Source organism: Drosophila grimshawi, unplaced genomic scaffold (genome assembly GCF_018153295.1).
Source record: "Drosophila grimshawi isolate 15287-2541.00 unplaced genomic scaffold, ASM1815329v1 contig_848, whole genome shotgun sequence".
In the NCBI taxonomy this organism is placed as follows: Eukaryota; Metazoa; Arthropoda; class Insecta; order Diptera; family Drosophilidae; genus Drosophila; species Drosophila grimshawi.
The window spans coordinates 11551842-11568029 of NW_025063692.1; the positions used below are offsets into that span (position 1 = coordinate 11551842).

At 39.4% G+C, this 16188-nt stretch overlaps 4 protein-coding genes across 4 annotated transcripts; 2 read left to right on the forward strand and 2 right to left on the reverse strand.

Annotated features, from left to right (window-relative positions):
- Window positions 1-868: 868 nt before the first annotated feature.
- LOC6566045 (beta-1,3-galactosyltransferase brn) lies at window positions 869-1973 on the reverse strand. Its single transcript, XM_001992519.3, has one exon. It carries the CDS (start codon window positions 1956-1958, stop codon window positions 978-980), a length of 981 nt encoding a protein of 326 aa, XP_001992555.1. The 5' UTR covers window positions 1959-1973; the 3' UTR covers window positions 869-977.
- Window positions 1974-2246: 273 nt separating this feature from the next.
- LOC6566046 (DNA repair protein complementing XP-A cells homolog) lies at window positions 2247-3326 on the forward strand. Its single transcript, XM_001992520.2, has 2 exons — window positions 2247-2482; window positions 2551-3326. The coding sequence occupies exons 1-2, from the start codon at window positions 2328-2330 to the stop codon at window positions 3266-3268; spliced, it is 873 nt and encodes a 290-aa protein (XP_001992556.1). The 5' UTR covers window positions 2247-2327; the 3' UTR covers window positions 3269-3326.
- Window positions 3327-3881: 555 nt separating this feature from the next.
- Window positions 3882-6503, forward strand: LOC6566047 (cap-specific mRNA (nucleoside-2'-O-)-methyltransferase 1). Its single transcript, XM_001992521.2, has 2 exons — window positions 3882-4650; window positions 4719-6503. The coding sequence occupies exons 1-2, from the start codon at window positions 3996-3998 to the stop codon at window positions 6443-6445; spliced, it is 2382 nt and encodes a 793-aa protein (XP_001992557.1). The 5' UTR covers window positions 3882-3995; the 3' UTR covers window positions 6446-6503.
- A 1387-nt stretch (window positions 6504-7890) lies between these two features.
- On the reverse strand, window positions 7891-8434 carry LOC6566048 (putative peptidyl-tRNA hydrolase PTRHD1). Its single transcript, XM_001992522.2, has one exon. The coding sequence runs from the start codon at window positions 8334-8336 to the stop codon at window positions 7980-7982; it is 357 nt and encodes a 118-aa protein (XP_001992558.1). The 5' UTR covers window positions 8337-8434; the 3' UTR covers window positions 7891-7979.
- Window positions 8435-16188: the final 7754 nt, after the last annotated feature.

Genomic DNA, 16188 nt, shown 5'->3' on the forward strand with positions numbered 1-16188 from the left:
GTTATCGCATGGCTGACCTATACAACACTTAGCAGCGTACGGTATGAATTATACTATCGATTGTTAGGCTGTAATAATTTAACCTCGATGAAAAGCTTGCTTTAAAAAAAGCGATAAAAAAGCAGTAATTGAAAATGTCGGCAAGAACATTGATCCAAATGCGTCGATATGGATGAGAACATATTATGGAAGATACGAGAACAATCTTTAGCCAAATTTATGATCGACCTTAGTAATTGAAACGCGTTTTTGTATTTATCAGATGCAGGCCAAAATCCGATAATAATAAAATTGAAAAAACACATTTATTTTTCAATATTTTTGCTGATTTAACGTAACGCCTTTTTACAATTAAACTCTCATTTCCATTTGCGTTTATTGCCTAGTTTCTTATGCAGAGCAAAGCTGACCCCAAAAATGCCCAAAATTGGGCATAAACTATGCAAGCTTGCACACACAGCAAATAAATACACAAGCAATTATGACTTTATTTTTATTTTTTACTCATCTTTGTTCTTTTCCATATCGAACTGCAAAGCAACAACAAAACTTTCATATGATCATAACTTTTGTTTGTTTTGTAGTTTTGGATTTTGTTACAAAAAAAAAAAAACGTTTGTATCTTGGTTTAAATTTCACATGTAAATTATTCGTAATTGGAGTGAAGGTATTTCCACCAAAAAGTATCAAGAATCTTGAAAACCGTTTCTACAAGATAATCTTTTTTGCAAGGAATTTTTCGTTTGCGAAAATTGAAACGGTTCGTGTAATCTACTGCAATTGACATTCACCACGAATCGCAAAACGAGAGAAAACGTTAACATTTAAAATAAAGCAACCATTTATTTTTTGTTTAAATATAGTAAGGCTTAGTCTGTGTGTATTTATAGTTATGGTTATGTATGTACAATAATATATCTAACTATAATAGCACATGCCAATTGATCACTACTATAAAACATATGTCCGTATTATTGCTACGCATAATTTGCCGAGCGGCATTCGTTCCAAATGCGCTCCATTTCAATGGGATCGCTGAAGCCATGTGAGGCAATCACATCGCTATAACTATCGGGTCCATTATATTTGGGCCGATGGAAGTGGAATTGATCGCAACGATGGACGGGTATATGTGCTTTCAGTGCTACCATGCCCAAGTAGACGTCATCGAATCGAAACAGGGGCAGACTGCGTCCCACCGCATACATCTGGAGGAGGGCATCGCGGGACAGGATGAACGCCCCCGCCGTCACATACGGTGGCCACTTGTCAAACGGATACTCCTCGAGGGAGACATACCACTTGCTGAACTTGTGCCGCAACGGGGCACTCTCGAACACAAAGCCGGCAAAGAGCGGACGACGATCCGGATGTGGCGTCTGACGACCTCCTCCCAAAAATCGCAGCACATTCTTGATGGACACATAATAATCGTCGTCGACAAATAAATAGAAATCACTGGTGTTGAAATGTTCGCTGGCCCAGCGCATGCCCATCATTGTTTTGATCGTATTATTGAAATACGTATCCACAAAGTCCGCACGCAAAATGTCACCATGATGTTTGGCCTCTGTTGCAGTTGCATCCTTGCTGCTCGCCAATGCGGCAGCGGGATTTACGCCCAGCACAAAGACGCGTCGAATGTTGACGTCCGAGAAGCGTGTCTCGTAGCCCCAGGTTTTGCGTATGGCATGACGCCGCTGCAGATTCCCAATGGCGCTCTTCACCACTATCGTAAGTCGGGGCGGGTCCGTTTGACGAGTAAATGCGGGCATTTGCAGAAACTTGTAGTCCAACGTTGGCGACGCCGTGACGTTCGCATTGTGCAGCGGATAGTAATAGTGCGTCTCAAAGTTCAGTTCGTACAGATGTGTGAGTATGCCACAAAAGTCCACCAGCAGGATAATGGGTATGGCGAGTGCACATTTTAGCAGCAATTTGTAATGTTTTTTTAACATTGCACGATGCTTGTTAATAGCGAAGACATGATGATGATGGTCGCGATATATATCGCTTGCACTCTAGAAACGCTAGCACGAGATATCGATAACATTCAACATTACAAAAAATATTATTAGTATTCGCATAGTTAAAACGTGCTGTTATGTATGAATCTATTAAGTTTTATAGGGGCAATTCAAGTGTGCCACTACTAAAAATTTAACTTGACAAAATGTATACTCAATAATTTTATATTTCTAATGTATATCGGAGCGATATATTAGCATAAACAAAAAAGCAACTGGCCAAGTAAAAAGAAGAAGAGCATGTGTATTGAATTTTACGAAACTGCATGAAATGAATTTTGCCCTCAAATTATTTGAATAATGTCTGAAGAAATAGTCAGTGAAACAACAGCTACTGCTGGCAGCTCAAAGCTGACAAATGCACAAAAGGCACGCATCGAACGCAACCAGGCCAAGGCGCAAAAGCTGAGGGAAGCCAAGCTGGTCTCGCATCCCAACAAGAGCAATATACAAAAGTAAGTAAATGAAATAAAAACAATCGAACAAATGTGAAACAAAGCATTTTTAATTGACTAACAAACAGCATAAATGCCAACGAGGAGCGTCCAATTGGCGATCAGACCAATAATGTGATTAAAGTGCAGGGCACCAAATACATCGATAGCGGCGGCGGTTTCCTATTGGAGCAGCCTGTGCTGGCCAATAAAACAACAGGTTCGGAGGCAGATGCGGCTGTGGTGCCAATTATCGATGATGCCATTGCCATTCCAGTGGTGTATGAGGAGTGCTTGGACTGCGGCGATCAGTTTGCCGATTCCTATTTGTTTACCAATTTCGGGCACTCCGTTTGCGATAAGTGTCGCGACACCGAAGATCGCCATGCCCTAATCACACGCACCGAGGCTAAGGCGGAGTATCTGCTGAAAGACTGCGATTTCGATAAGCGTGAACCGATGCTGCGATATATTAGTCGCAAGAATCCACATAATGTGCGCTGGGGCGAAATGAAGCTCTATTTGCATCTGCAGGTCGTCAAACGCGCCATGGAGGTGTGGGGCAGCGAGGAGGAGCTAACGCGTCAGCACGAGCAGCGCGAGGATAAACGTGAGTTGGGCAAGGCCCGCAAATACAATAAGCAAATGAAACAGCTGCGCATGGAGGTCAGAAGCAGCATTTACACAAAGAAAATAAAGGCTGTCCACGAGCATGAATTCGGTCCGGACAGCTACAACGAGGAGGAGGACAGCTACACTCATGTCTGCTTGCATTGCCCCTATACCGAAACATATGAAAAAATGTAAATCCCTACAAATCATCAATTCAAATGTATTGTATTTATTATAAATAAGGAAACTGTAATTGCAATGTTTTTTTTTTTGCGCGCGCAATTTAAATTGTGTATAGTGTATATCGAAAAGTGCCATTAACAAATTTTTTTAAATCGATATAGCGCTACTTTTAAATGGAATTTTTTTAGAAAGAAGAAGATGAGGTAGGCGCTCATCTCATAGGCTTCAATATTTGGCCACAAGTTTAAGAAAGCTGTATGATATAGTAGTCCGATTTTGTGTACAATTTTTAGAAGCATAGCACACACTTATATTTAAGTTGTAGAATCCGTAGATATTGGTGACCAAACAATTTTTGTATACAATAACTCATCTGTCAACGGATTGTTCCTATGGCAGCTAAATGATATTTTAAACCGAATCCGCGGGCCTGCAGGAATAAGACGGATACATACCAAACCTCATCATGTTGAAGACAAAATTCTAATAACCTCTGCCTGAATATAAACACAAAGTGTAAACAAACCATTGGAAATGTTTGAAATATACAGTATACGAGAAATCTATCGATATTTGTCATTCGCAAGAAGTCAATTTGATATGTTATCGCCATTAACTGTCATCGCTAAAACAAACGCCAAACTGACAGACCTGCAGCAACAGCAGTATCTAGAGGCAGTGCAAGAAAAATCATAAACAAATTTGCTGCACAAACGGGGGACCGAAGATTGCGCCCAAAATGGAAGAGCCATCGGATGATGAGAATTTTGAGCCGACGCCAAAGAAGATCAAACGCGATTGGCTCAATAGCTATTGCTATTCCAACAAGGCCATGGGCATGATGAAGAAAATGGGTTACGAGGACGACAAGGGTCTGGGCAAGAGCAATCAAGGTCGCTTGGAGCCCGTAATTGCCGTCCAGCAGGATGGCCGTCGTGGCTTTGGTCTCAAATTGGACACCGTCCATTGGTCAGCTGGCAAATGGGATCCTAATTGTGAGGATCTCGAGATACCCGAACCAGTTATCTGGCTAAAAATTGAGGGCAAAAATTGTGGTGCCTATACGCTCGACGAATTAATGGCACACATGGTGACCGGTCCGCGCAAGCTCAGTCTGGATGATGAGACGCTATTCTGTGATCCCGAGATTCTTGATCACATCCTCAAAGCGAAGACCGTGTTCGATGATCTCAATGATACGGAGAAGCGTCGCGCCCGCTCCCGCTGCAATCCATTTGAGACTATACGCAGCTCCATCTTCCTAAATCGTGCAGCCGTCAAAATGGCGAACATTGATTCCATATGCGAGTATATGTTCACAGAGCCGAGAGATCCACAAGGAAACACACTGCTTGGACACAATGAGCTGCTTTACTTTGCGGATATCTGTGCCGGTTGGTTTGTCTGTCTGACATATAGATTTATAAGCCCAGCTCTTATACTTACTCTGTGTTTCTTACAGGGCCTGGCGGCTTCTCAGAATATGTGCTTTATCGCAAATCGTGGGAGGCTAAAGGATTTGGTTTTACGCTGCGCGGTGCCAATGATTTTAAGCTTGAAAGATTTTTTGCCGCCTCACCGGAATCCTTTGATGCGTTCTATGGCGACAAAGATGATGGCAATATTTTTGATCCGAGCAATCAGGACTCGTTGAATAATTATATACGAAAGCATACGCCGCATGGCGTTCACTTTGCCATGGCCGATGGCGGCTTCTCTGTGGAAGGACAGGAGAACATACAGGAGATACTCTCGAAGCAGCTGTATCTGTGCCAGTTTGTGACGGCCCTAAAGATCCTGCGCGTCAATGGCAGCTTCGTTTGCAAGCTCTTCGATTTGTTTACGCCATTTAGCGTGGGATTGGTTTATTTGATGTACAAATGCTTTAATCAGATTGCGATTATCAAGCCGAACAGCAGTCGTCCTGCCAATTCGGAACGTTATATTGTGTGCAAGAATAAGATGCCGGAGACGGATGCGATAACTAACTATTTTTCCACCATAAATCACATACTGCTTGAGCAGAGCGAGAAGCAGCCGGAGGAGCAGCTGGATGTGATTGAGCTATATAATCGCAAGGAGATGCTGGAGGATGAGCACTTTATGCGCTACATCATCGATTCTAATAATGCCATTGGAAATAAGCAAATTGTGGGATTGCGGAAAATTGCTGCATTTGCCCAGAATCTGGAGTTGAAGGAGCCTCGTCACTCGGAGGTGCGACAGGAGTGCTTGAAATGCTGGGCACTGCCCGATAAGCTACGCCAGGCGCCCGAAGTGAAGACAACGGATCGACTGTTGGAGGAGCTGTTGCGTGATTGGTCCAAGGATCGCGCCTGGCTAAACGTACCCGCTCTGGAGCTGAACGGACGGACACCGTTGCAAAACAGCATCCTGAATGTGAGCGATTGGCATTTTATGCCAATTGGACGCGGCGAGATCAATATCAATGGCTGCACCCTGTTCCTATGCAAGTCACGGGGCAATTTGTTGCGCTACACGGAGCATCGCAAATGGGAGCTGGTCGAGTCCAGTTTCAATGTGCAGCCACGTTCCATATTTTTCGGTGAGATCGTGTTCGAGTACAGTGGCGAGGGACGCACCTCGCAATGTGTCTCGGCGCTGCACATTATGGATGCAATCTGTTTGGGCGGCATTGATATCCGTCGCCGTCCGTTCCTCGAGCGTGTCGCCCTGTGTATGAAATATGCGCGCAGCCTGAATAAACCGTTTAAAAAGGAGCGCACCTGTGGCGCCATACGCTGCAAACCGATCTTTCGGCTCCAGGACATGAGTCGATTCTTTAACGCGATGCGTCCGTATGTGCTGAAGGATAACTCACAAAGATTTGGATATACTCTCGATGATCAACGATTTTTGGTGCCCGGTGGCATTATCATATTCTGTGAGCTGACCATGAATTTTGTGACGGCATATTCGAAATCGCATCAGCAGATCTATTATTTCAATACCATTACCAGGGAGTCGCAGTTTAAGGAGCAGATCGAGCCGCGACGCTTCAACGAGGTGTTCGCCTCGTTTCGCCATAGCTATACGCGACGGCATCTCTGGAAATGGACGAGTACTTTGCAGGTGGAGGAGCATGCCACCGAGGAGAATCCAAAGATATTGTATCGCAGCAACTTTGAGAAATTCATTCAAAGAAAACTAATGTCTAATCCCAACTAGAACAACTACCAACTAAGTTACATTTTAAAAGAGCGCTGCACGGATCAGCGCGATTTTTACGCATATATATATATATATATATATATATATAAATACATATATATATATTATATATATATAAAAACTTTTTTTTTTTTTTTTTGACAAGCTCGTATGCAATAATAATCACAGATTTGCATAGAGATCTACATTAACATTTACCTACAATTTGTTTCCAAATTTTTGTAAAACAGGACAATTTCGTTATTATTTTTTAGTTGTTTTGTATTGTTTTACTCGAAATACTAAATTCGTTTAGTATTATAGACGTATTATCGCGCCGATCCGTTCTCACATTTAATTGTTACAAAAAGAAAACAAGAAAAAGAATATAATGCAATTGTGTATCTGTAATATCAATGGCTGAGCCCACAAATACACCCAACAAGAAGGAAAAATACAGCATTAAATTAAAAATATAAATAAATAAATAACACTGACACACACACACACACACACACACACACAGACACACAAAGATAGGAAAGTAACACTCAAAAACACACTAATTGAATTTTTTAAAATAAGACGGACAAAAAACACAAAAAAATCTCACACACACACACACACACAGACACACACACAGGCACACACACAGACACACACGCACACAGACACACACGCACACAGACACACACGCACACAGACACACACGCACACAGACACACACACACACACACAGACACACACGCACACAGCTGGTCTAGCAAAAGTTATGACAAAGCCCCATCTATATAAATACTTAAGTTATTGACAACAAAATTGCTTGCATTTTTATTGCATTGGGCATATGTACATACATATATATATATATCTTATTTCCTCCTCTGATCCGTGTTAGCTTTACCTATCAAGGATCTTGCCAGTTAGGCTTCATTTTTCTATGACCGCACAATTTAAGTGTAGATTGATAGAAAAAACACAGCGTGTCCTTCCAATTTCTTCAAGGATGTGTCCGAGTATAAGTTGTTTGTTATTTTTTGTAAATAGACATGCGTTTGGAAGCCACAGATTGGCCATACCCTCAAGGATCAGCGAAAAGTTCCATTGGACGCCATTGATGGATTTTCAGGATTCCAGAAATCAATTTGGGCAATAAATTACACAAGGTGGTTGAGCAGAAAAAATGAGCACAAACGAAAAATCGCGCCTAATTTGGTCAATTGAAGGACTAAATGGATTTCCTTTTACCAGAGATATTCCTTCGAATAAGGCGATATTCCTTCAAACAGCATATTCCTTGAATGCAGTTCAATAGAGCTTTTCCGAGAGATTGAAATGCACCATGTCCTCTTAAAATCTGTAAGGATTTGGTTGACAATTTTTTTTGGAAAGCGTAAATGTCCTGGCCGTTTTAGTGCTATCCTAAAAGTATGCTTTGAAAATTGCTACCAGAAAGTCGCAACTGTTTACAAACTTTGAGTTTTATTGGTAAAGAAATGCTAGGTGGCATGTACTATAATGTCTGTAGATTCAATTCAGATCCGATAGCCGGCTACTTTAATAGCTTCAGATGCTTCACATATTTGTGGACCACATCCTTCACGTAAGGTTTGAGTGCGATGCAGGTTGGAATATTCTCCGGCTGTTCGATCCAGAGTTTGTGCTTAATATCGTGCTCTTTTAGCTTATCGACAAGTTTCATTAGCGCCGCCTCGTCCTTCGCCTCGAGCACCACCTTGTGCATGTTGTCCAGATCCTTGAGATACGCCTGCGTATCCTCATCTTCCGTATGCTGGCTCATCACCGCCGCCGTCGCGTGGCAGCATTGGGCAATCACTGCGCCTAGTGGCCAACTTAGAGCGGAGCGCAAATCACTCCGCACCACAATATACTGCACAATGTTGCTCATCTTTTGTCTGTTTAAATATATATATGCTTATGGGTGAAAATGTCCTTGTCTGTCGCGTAAAAATATATAAATATTTTCACTAAGCACAATGTTTGTGAACAGCTGATAAAAAGCCGGCAATTAGGGTGACCAGAGTTTTTCTTCTTTTTGGAAAAATTCATTGGCCACCTTATTAAATTTCGTAATTCACATTTTGGCGGAATTTTTAAAATTGTTTTTCAAATTATTTATTTCATCGAGACGAATCGAAAATATGCATTTGAACTTAACTTAAATCTATACTAACAAGATCTAAAACTACATTTTCCAATTAATATTCTTGATTTATTTAAGACAAAAAATATTATCAGTTCTTTTTAGTTATCTAACTGTCATTCTTGCCACAATTAATCATTGATAATTGAACTGAAATTCATTAAATTTAGTCTAGCGTGGGTTACTTTTTCTCTAAAAATTCAAACAATGATATCAATGATAATGTTGGCTTGTAAAATGAAGGCGACGCTGGAAAAAGCTTTCCGGAACTGTGTCGATTTTCTATCTCGAAGCCATTTAGTTGCTAAATTATATTATTTTAAAGACATTTATGTATAGATACTAAAGTTTATACATAGGTAAAGGTATGCTACGCTCTTCCTTCGGGTTAATCGTGTTATATTCTTTATATGAAAGGGTGAGCTGGAGTCTTTCGATTCGTTTAATTCTGTTCATTATATAATTGGGTAGTTGTTGTATTCACTCCAAGGCTAGCTACATGTCAGAAACAGCGGGCTTCAGTTATTTATTTATATTTATTTTATTTGCAACACTTGCAGCTTAATTAATCACCTAACGTACTGGAGAGCGAGGGCTTGCATTATAAAATGCTGAAAATATATTTTGAAAATTTCGAATTTTATTCATCTAATTTAAAATAAGCTAAGTGGTGGATTTCCCATATCTGTTTCTGTGGTAAAAAAAATGCTTTTGTATTTAATTGGAATAATACAAATGTGAAATACTAAGCATTTTGATTAATTCGAGGAAAAGTAAATAAAATTTGATAAGTACTTGTAGTGGTTGTGGTAGCTTATTGAACAACCCTCGAATTTTTCGTTGGGTCAGTGAAGTAAGATTCTGTTTTTGGTTCGACAAAAAGCAAATAAGTAGTTTATATATTGCAATCACTTCTGCAGAGGCTACTGCTGTGAATTTGAAGAGTAAGGATGAAGGATGCATGGAGGAAGTGGTAGAAAGGAGGCGATTCGGCTGGGGGCGGTGTACTGTTTTCCGGCGCATAGTGCCAGTGACATGCGTCCGTAATTAAGGTCCCCATTTTGGGTTAGATTATCCATGAATAATTGGAAATGATGGTCGCTCCTGGTCTTCGACTTTATCCGCAACTGGATGGAATGTAAGGAGGTGGGGAGTAGGTGCTCTGCGGGAGAGAGGAAGAGGGAGGCAGAGGAGTAAGGTACAACTGCAGCAGATTGATGATGCCGGACAAAACAGCAGCAGCACACTGAAAGAAAAAAAAAGGCAATTCGATTTTGTATGCAAAAAATTCAAACGTTCTTAATAAATAAAAACAAAATTCTTGAATCGAGTAAAAGTTGCATTAATTAAGAAAATGGTATGTGGACATTCTGGCATTTTTAGCAAAAATATATTTTTGAAATACAATTCTGGATTTGTTTTTGAGCTAAGTATAAACTTCTATAGGGTTTTTCCGGGTGCAGCTACTGTTGCCATTTACTGCTGCGCCACTACTCGTCACATCCTTTCGTCTCTCTCTCTCTCTCTCTCTCTTTCTATCTGTCTGCTTCTCACTGTCTCGCTCTGTCTGCTGAAAACTTTGCTAATTGCTTTTTGGCCACATTGGCCAAGGCGCTTGGCGACGACAACACCAACTAACGGGTTTCAGTTATGACCAGTTACCCAGCAGCCAAAAATGCCATTTGCCCAGTTTTGCCATTGCATTATTATACCCTGTAATCGATCTAACTCAAACTGGATATGTTCCCTTGCCCAATTATCATTCATTTTATTTTCATTTTTAAAGACAAGTTTTTTGTCATGTGGGAATTATTCAAAACGTAGCTTTTACCTTAGATAATTTCTGCATTTTGCAATTTTGAAACAGGCAAAAGTGAGTTTAAAAAAAAGAAGAAAAAGTTATTCCTGATTTGTCTTTATTTATGCAAAAAGAACAATATTTCTAGGGTATTTTGGAGTTGATTTAATTCGATAAGCTCATTTGTCTTTGTTGCTATTGTTGTTGTAGCTGTGCATTTAATTGTGCCTTTTTGTGCCTCGGCCTACAAATCGCCGAGTCAGCATAGAATTAATTGCACAGCCAAACAAGCAACACACACACCAGCACACACACACACACACACACCAGCACACACACACACACACAATGGGGCAACAATTTGAATAGATAGTTTTTCGCACTTTTGGCGTTCCATAAATTTTGCACTCACTTCTCAATTGTCAAAACAAATTTGCCAAATGTGCCATTCATTCGTTATGAGATTAGGGCATAGCAGCCACATTCACATTCACATTCACATTTACACCCATATTCACAAGTACACAGCGAGAAATATGTTCGACGTTTGGCAATTTGCAAATCGATACACTTTTATACATTTCTTTCAGTATGAATTATTTGATGGCATTTTTGCTCTCTGTGCTAACATTCATCCTCGTCTTCGTCCTCGTCCTCGTCCAGAATTCACATCCTTGTCCAGGTTTACGTGCCCACAGTGCTCCCCGGGGTCCGGCATATGAGCCACAGCTGTAGAGCTGATTGAGGGGTCGGTGGTTGAGAGTTTTTGGGTAGGGGATGGGGGGGGGGGGGGGTTGGCTCTGACCGCTGCCCAAATGCAAATGTCATTTTGTGGCCATTCGAATGAATAAACGAAATTAAATGCAAAGAATGACCCAAAAGCGAACGAGTTTGAATGGCAGCTCAACTAGCTCAACAAAGCCACGCCCCCCCATACCCAGCTAACGCCTACCCACTTGGGACCGCACATCAACCTGACGTCAATACATCTGTACATATATATATATGTATATAGAATATGCGCAGGGTTGCAAATTGATTCGAATTTGAATCGGAGTTCAGTTCAGTTTTGGGGTTCCATTAATCAAAATCCAACATTGGCGAAACCAACTACGAATCAACCCTCGAGATGATAAACGCAGTCTGCTCTGAATGGGAGCCTAACTAACTAGTTAGTATTGGTAGTAATTAATTTAGTATCTAATAAACCAAAATCATTTACAATTGAAATCAACTTCAAACTGCGTGAAGCCAAAAAGTTTATCCTCAATTCGAATGATAAGAACTTAATTTTGCTTAACTTTATTGCATTTCTTTCTTCTGTCAAAGTTTGAATAATATAAGCCGAATGAGAATCGTTTTCAGGTAAATATCGGCTGTTTGATGTTCTGCTTAAGCTAATACTACAAATTAAGTAATCTTCATTGAATGCCAAAATATAGCGTTAAGATTATTAAAGTTTTAGTTTAAGCATTTAAACGTCGATCTGAATTGTATTGTGCCATTAATTTAATACAATTGCGAGCATTAGGAGATCCTAACAACCCTTTTAAAGGGGATATACCCTTTTAAGCCATAACCATGTTATTTTGTCGAGTGGCCCAGAAGGATTTCAAGATGATTTTTAGTATACACTATCCGGAAAGGACGAAATTATTTCTAACAACCGAAATAAAAATACTTTGAGTATAATTTAAAACTGCTTATAGCTTGACAAAGATCCAGGCGATTCCTGTGTAAAACACTTTGCTTAGAGCAGAACTACCAACTAGCTAAATTAACTATAAATCGTGTTTGAAAACCAGGATTTTCTAGTAATAATATTATTAGATCGAATTTAAAAGAGATGGCAATTAATGTTGATATTTTGAGCAAGATTGTTATGCAAGCTCAACTTTAAGATCAAAGTGCAAGCATTCGATATAATTTCTCGATATTTAGATAGTTAGCTCGCTTAAGTATAGAAATTTATGTGTGTGTGTGTGTGTGTGTGTGTGTGTGGAGGTGAGGCTGCACAAGTCTCTTGGGTATTTAAGCGTCCAGAATGAGGCAAGTGTATAGCAATGACAGCAGGTGCACACACAACACACACACCACACACACACACACACTCACACACACTCGCACACACTCAAATCGAGGGTTTTTGGGCACACATGAAAATTTAATGTGAATGCAAAAGAAAGCAAAGAATTTGTAATTAAATTAACCATTTTCGCCATTTGCAGGCTGAGAAATGAAAATGCTTTCGTCTTACAGTGGTTCACAAAACAAAATACTCTCCTAACTAGGCATAAGTCTGTCTTCAATCAGTTTCTTTCTCGTTTTTCGAAACAATTTTAAAAAGTTTGCATTTTTCTTTATTTTATATTATTGACAGGCATATCTGACATAGCCTCAATTTCAATATACTTTATTTTTGACTTTAATTACGACTTAAGTTTCAAAAAGGCTTTGCTTTTTTTTCTCAGTATATATTTTTTTTTGTGGCACGCAGGCAGTTCTATAACCTCAAATTCCGCTCACGACCTGTCGGACTGTCGGACTACCATTCACAATGGGAAAAAAGGGCTCAATCAGTTGCTAAGTGGCTCAGAGACCAGGGATTCAAGACCAAAGGACTATCCCAGAGTAGGTCCAACACTTTGGGGGGGTGGGGGATGGGTGGGCGATAGCAGGCAAGGAAGGGTGGAAGATGGGGCACAAAATCATGAGAAATGTGAAATGAAAAATCGACTCGCAATTAGCAAACATGAAGCACGTCGCGTTTGTTTAAGTGGAAGGGCAGGACACACACACACACACACACACTCACACGTACAACCCCTCAAGCTGTCCTGACTCACGTCACACATACATAGGGAGATAGAGATAGACAGAGAGAGAGAGAGAGAGAGAGAGAGAGAGAGAGAAACAGAGAGAGATACAGGAACTGGCAGCGATGTCAGCATGGTTAATAAGTTACTTTCGAGATACTTTATTACTTCCTTGGTGCCGCACGACAGTATGCGATTGTGGGGGCCCGGGGGCGGTGTGGCATGTGGGGGGCGTCGTGCCACATAGGTCGCACATTAAAAAACAAGGAGCTCCAAACAAATGGCAGGCGACACAGTGCCAACAAAAAAAAAGAAAAGGGTTGCTAGACTGCCTTTCATTAGGCATACACGCATACGCAAGTGTGTGTGTGTATGTGTGTGTGTGTGAGTGTGTGTGTGTGTGTGTGTGTGAACATTTTTTAATTTATGCGATTTTTGACTGCGGGCGTAAAGTGCCAGCGGGCGGGGAACGAGAGAAATGAGATGAGTGCATTGATTCCCTCGCGCACAAAAGTAGGCAATAGTTTTTTATTACATTTTCTTATCAGACTCTGTGTGTGTATGTGTGTGCGCACGCCACGCCCACAGCCATTTGCACTCACAGGACATATATTTTTCTTACAGAATATCCAATGCACTCGAGGAATACGCAAAACGACAAATGTATCTGAATTATTTACAATTCTGGTTGTGGTTTCTTTCCATGCATAGTTCTAATTACTCAGAAATTATATAATTCCATTAAGAATATGTTCATGCATATCATAAAGAACAACAAATAAAAATCAGTATAGTTCAAACGGATTGCTTAAATGCTTATCGATTTTGAGTTAGTGATTTTTCCATTTTGTATTTAAGTCGAAGAAAAATAGATATTTTCTACCTGGAACATCATTGTTTTTTTTGTTGTCAGTTAACTTTAAGCTGGTCTGTGTAAATAGGTAAATATTTTGTGATAAATCTAAAATATGAATGCTTAGTTTTTTGGCAAGGGTATTTTGCATTCGGCATGCTAATGACACATTTTGGCTCTCATGTATTTTTTAGCCTTATTTATGCGAGTGAAATCAATGCTTGTTGTGGGTGTGTGTGTGTGTATGTGTGTGTGTGTGTGTGTGTGTGCGTGTGTGTGTGTGTGTGTGTGTGTGTGCCCCTACCCCTACCCCTACCACACCCCTACATTGCTCTCACTCTCTCTGTCTTTCGAGATATTGAAGTAAAGCGTTGTCGAACCACATTAAAGGTAACTATGCAAATATTTTTGCGGCCCACACGAACAAACAACGAACCTTTTCATAGACCACACTTACACACACACTTGCACACACACACAGTGGCATATGGACATTTGTGTCCTTTGAGTTGAGCGTCGAACATGTAGGTGGCAACCAAAAATATTCCATGCTGGACATTAGTCCAAAAACTAGTCATCCACAAAAGTGAACCAATTCCAATTGTCGGCACGATGCGAACAAATCGCAGGCCAGAACCCCTGCCATTTTCCCTTCCCCATTGCGTGCTGTTTGCAACCCGTTCTAATCGTTTGCGTTTGCGTTTTAGTTTTTGGATTTTATTTTATTATTATTATTATTTGCCTATTTTTTATTATTTTTTTTGTTTGTTGGCAATCACTTAGCTTACTCGTAGATTTTTGGCTATGTGCGGAATGTCTAATGAAGCCACATAAATCAAATGGCAAATGCGAAAAGCAAAAAGTCATTTGCCCCTTTTTACCTCCAACTGTTCTCCGTCCCCCTTCTCGCTTGACCAACCATCCCTTGAAACGAATCCTTGATTCCAGTTTCAGCTTTGTCGTCGCCGCACTAATTGAAATTAAAAACGCTGCCAAAAAAAAAAAGAAAAAAAAAAAGAACATTTCTAAAGTGAAGAGGGAACATTCGTGCGAATTGGCTCAGTTTTCGTATTTGATTGTCGCGTTCTGCTGCTTCTTCCTGGCCAATTAACAGCCTAGCGAGAATTGTGGCCCTGATTTATGTGATTTGCACTAATGCAATGGGAATTGCTTTTAGCAAAGCAGCAAACAAGCCGACAACTTTATCGAACTTCATTCTCACTCGGTGCTCGAATCTCCATCTTGGTGTGCAAAAGACCTTTTTATTTGTATCTATTTAAAGTCAACTACTTAGAGTGGATGGGTTTATTTGTTCCCCTTTTTTTTTGCCTAACATAATACATACTCAGCTTGGTTTGGCATTGCATTGATCACCTCCACAGGCTATTGCATTTTCAACCCATGATATTATGACCTTAATGATTTTTGTTCTATTTTTGCTTAATCCTCATGGATTATCTAATTGATTTTTGTTGAGATTAAGTTAAGGTTATTTTAAGCTAATTAAATGAAACGCTGATATTGTGTATATCCTTTATTTGTATTTGAATTATTTATTTCTTGTAATATTATTTAAAAAAAAAAGACAATGATCACATAAAATATTTTGTAAATTACAGAATTCTTGTTATACAATACATATTACATATATGTATAATTATTATTATATTTATATTTATATTCATATATTTATAGATTTTTAGTTATTTTGTTGTTGTTGTTTTTTTGTTTTGTTTTGTTTTGTTTTTTTTTTTTGTATTTTTTGTTGGTTTTTGGTTTTAAATACAATAATTTTTAAGCCTGCTATTTTTTTTTGGTTTTGTTTTAAAATTCGTCTAAATTTCCTTTCGGTTTTTTCTTTGGATTTTTGTCCATTTTTGGTTTTTGGTTTTTCGTTTATTTGTTTATATTTATATTTAGTTATACATATATTTATAAGTACGTAATACAATACAAAAAAAAGTCAACTACTTTTACTTAAGTTTTACATTTCATTTTGTTAAATTTATTGCACTGAACTTTTTTTCCTTTCTTTTCTTATTTTCTTTTATATATATATATGTGTATATATATATAAATATATATATATTCCATCCATGTATTCTTCTTGTTTTACTAATTGTTGTTGCT

Excerpts from the sequence above, each read along its gene's own strand:
- LOC6566047 (XM_001992521.2), top strand. The coding sequence starts at position 3,996 with ATGGAAGAGCCATCGGATGATGAGAATTTTGAGCCGACGCCAAAGAAG. Across the intron at positions 4,651-4,718 it reads CTTTGCGGATATCTGTGCCG|GGCCTGGCGGCTTCTCAGAA; the intron begins GTTGGTTTGTCT and ends TGTTTCTTACAG.
- LOC6566046 (XM_001992520.2), top strand. The coding sequence starts at position 2,328 with ATGTCTGAAGAAATAGTCAGTGAAACAACAGCTACTGCTGGCAGCTCA. Across the intron at positions 2,483-2,550 it reads AACAAGAGCAATATACAAAA|CATAAATGCCAACGAGGAGC; the intron begins GTAAGTAAATGA and ends ACTAACAAACAG.
- LOC6566048 (XM_001992522.2), bottom strand. The coding sequence starts at position 8,336 with ATGAGCAACATTGTGCAGTATATTGTGGTGCGGAGTGATTTGCGCTCC.
- LOC6566045 (XM_001992519.3), bottom strand. The coding sequence starts at position 1,958 with ATGTTAAAAAAACATTACAAATTGCTGCTAAAATGTGCACTCGCCATA.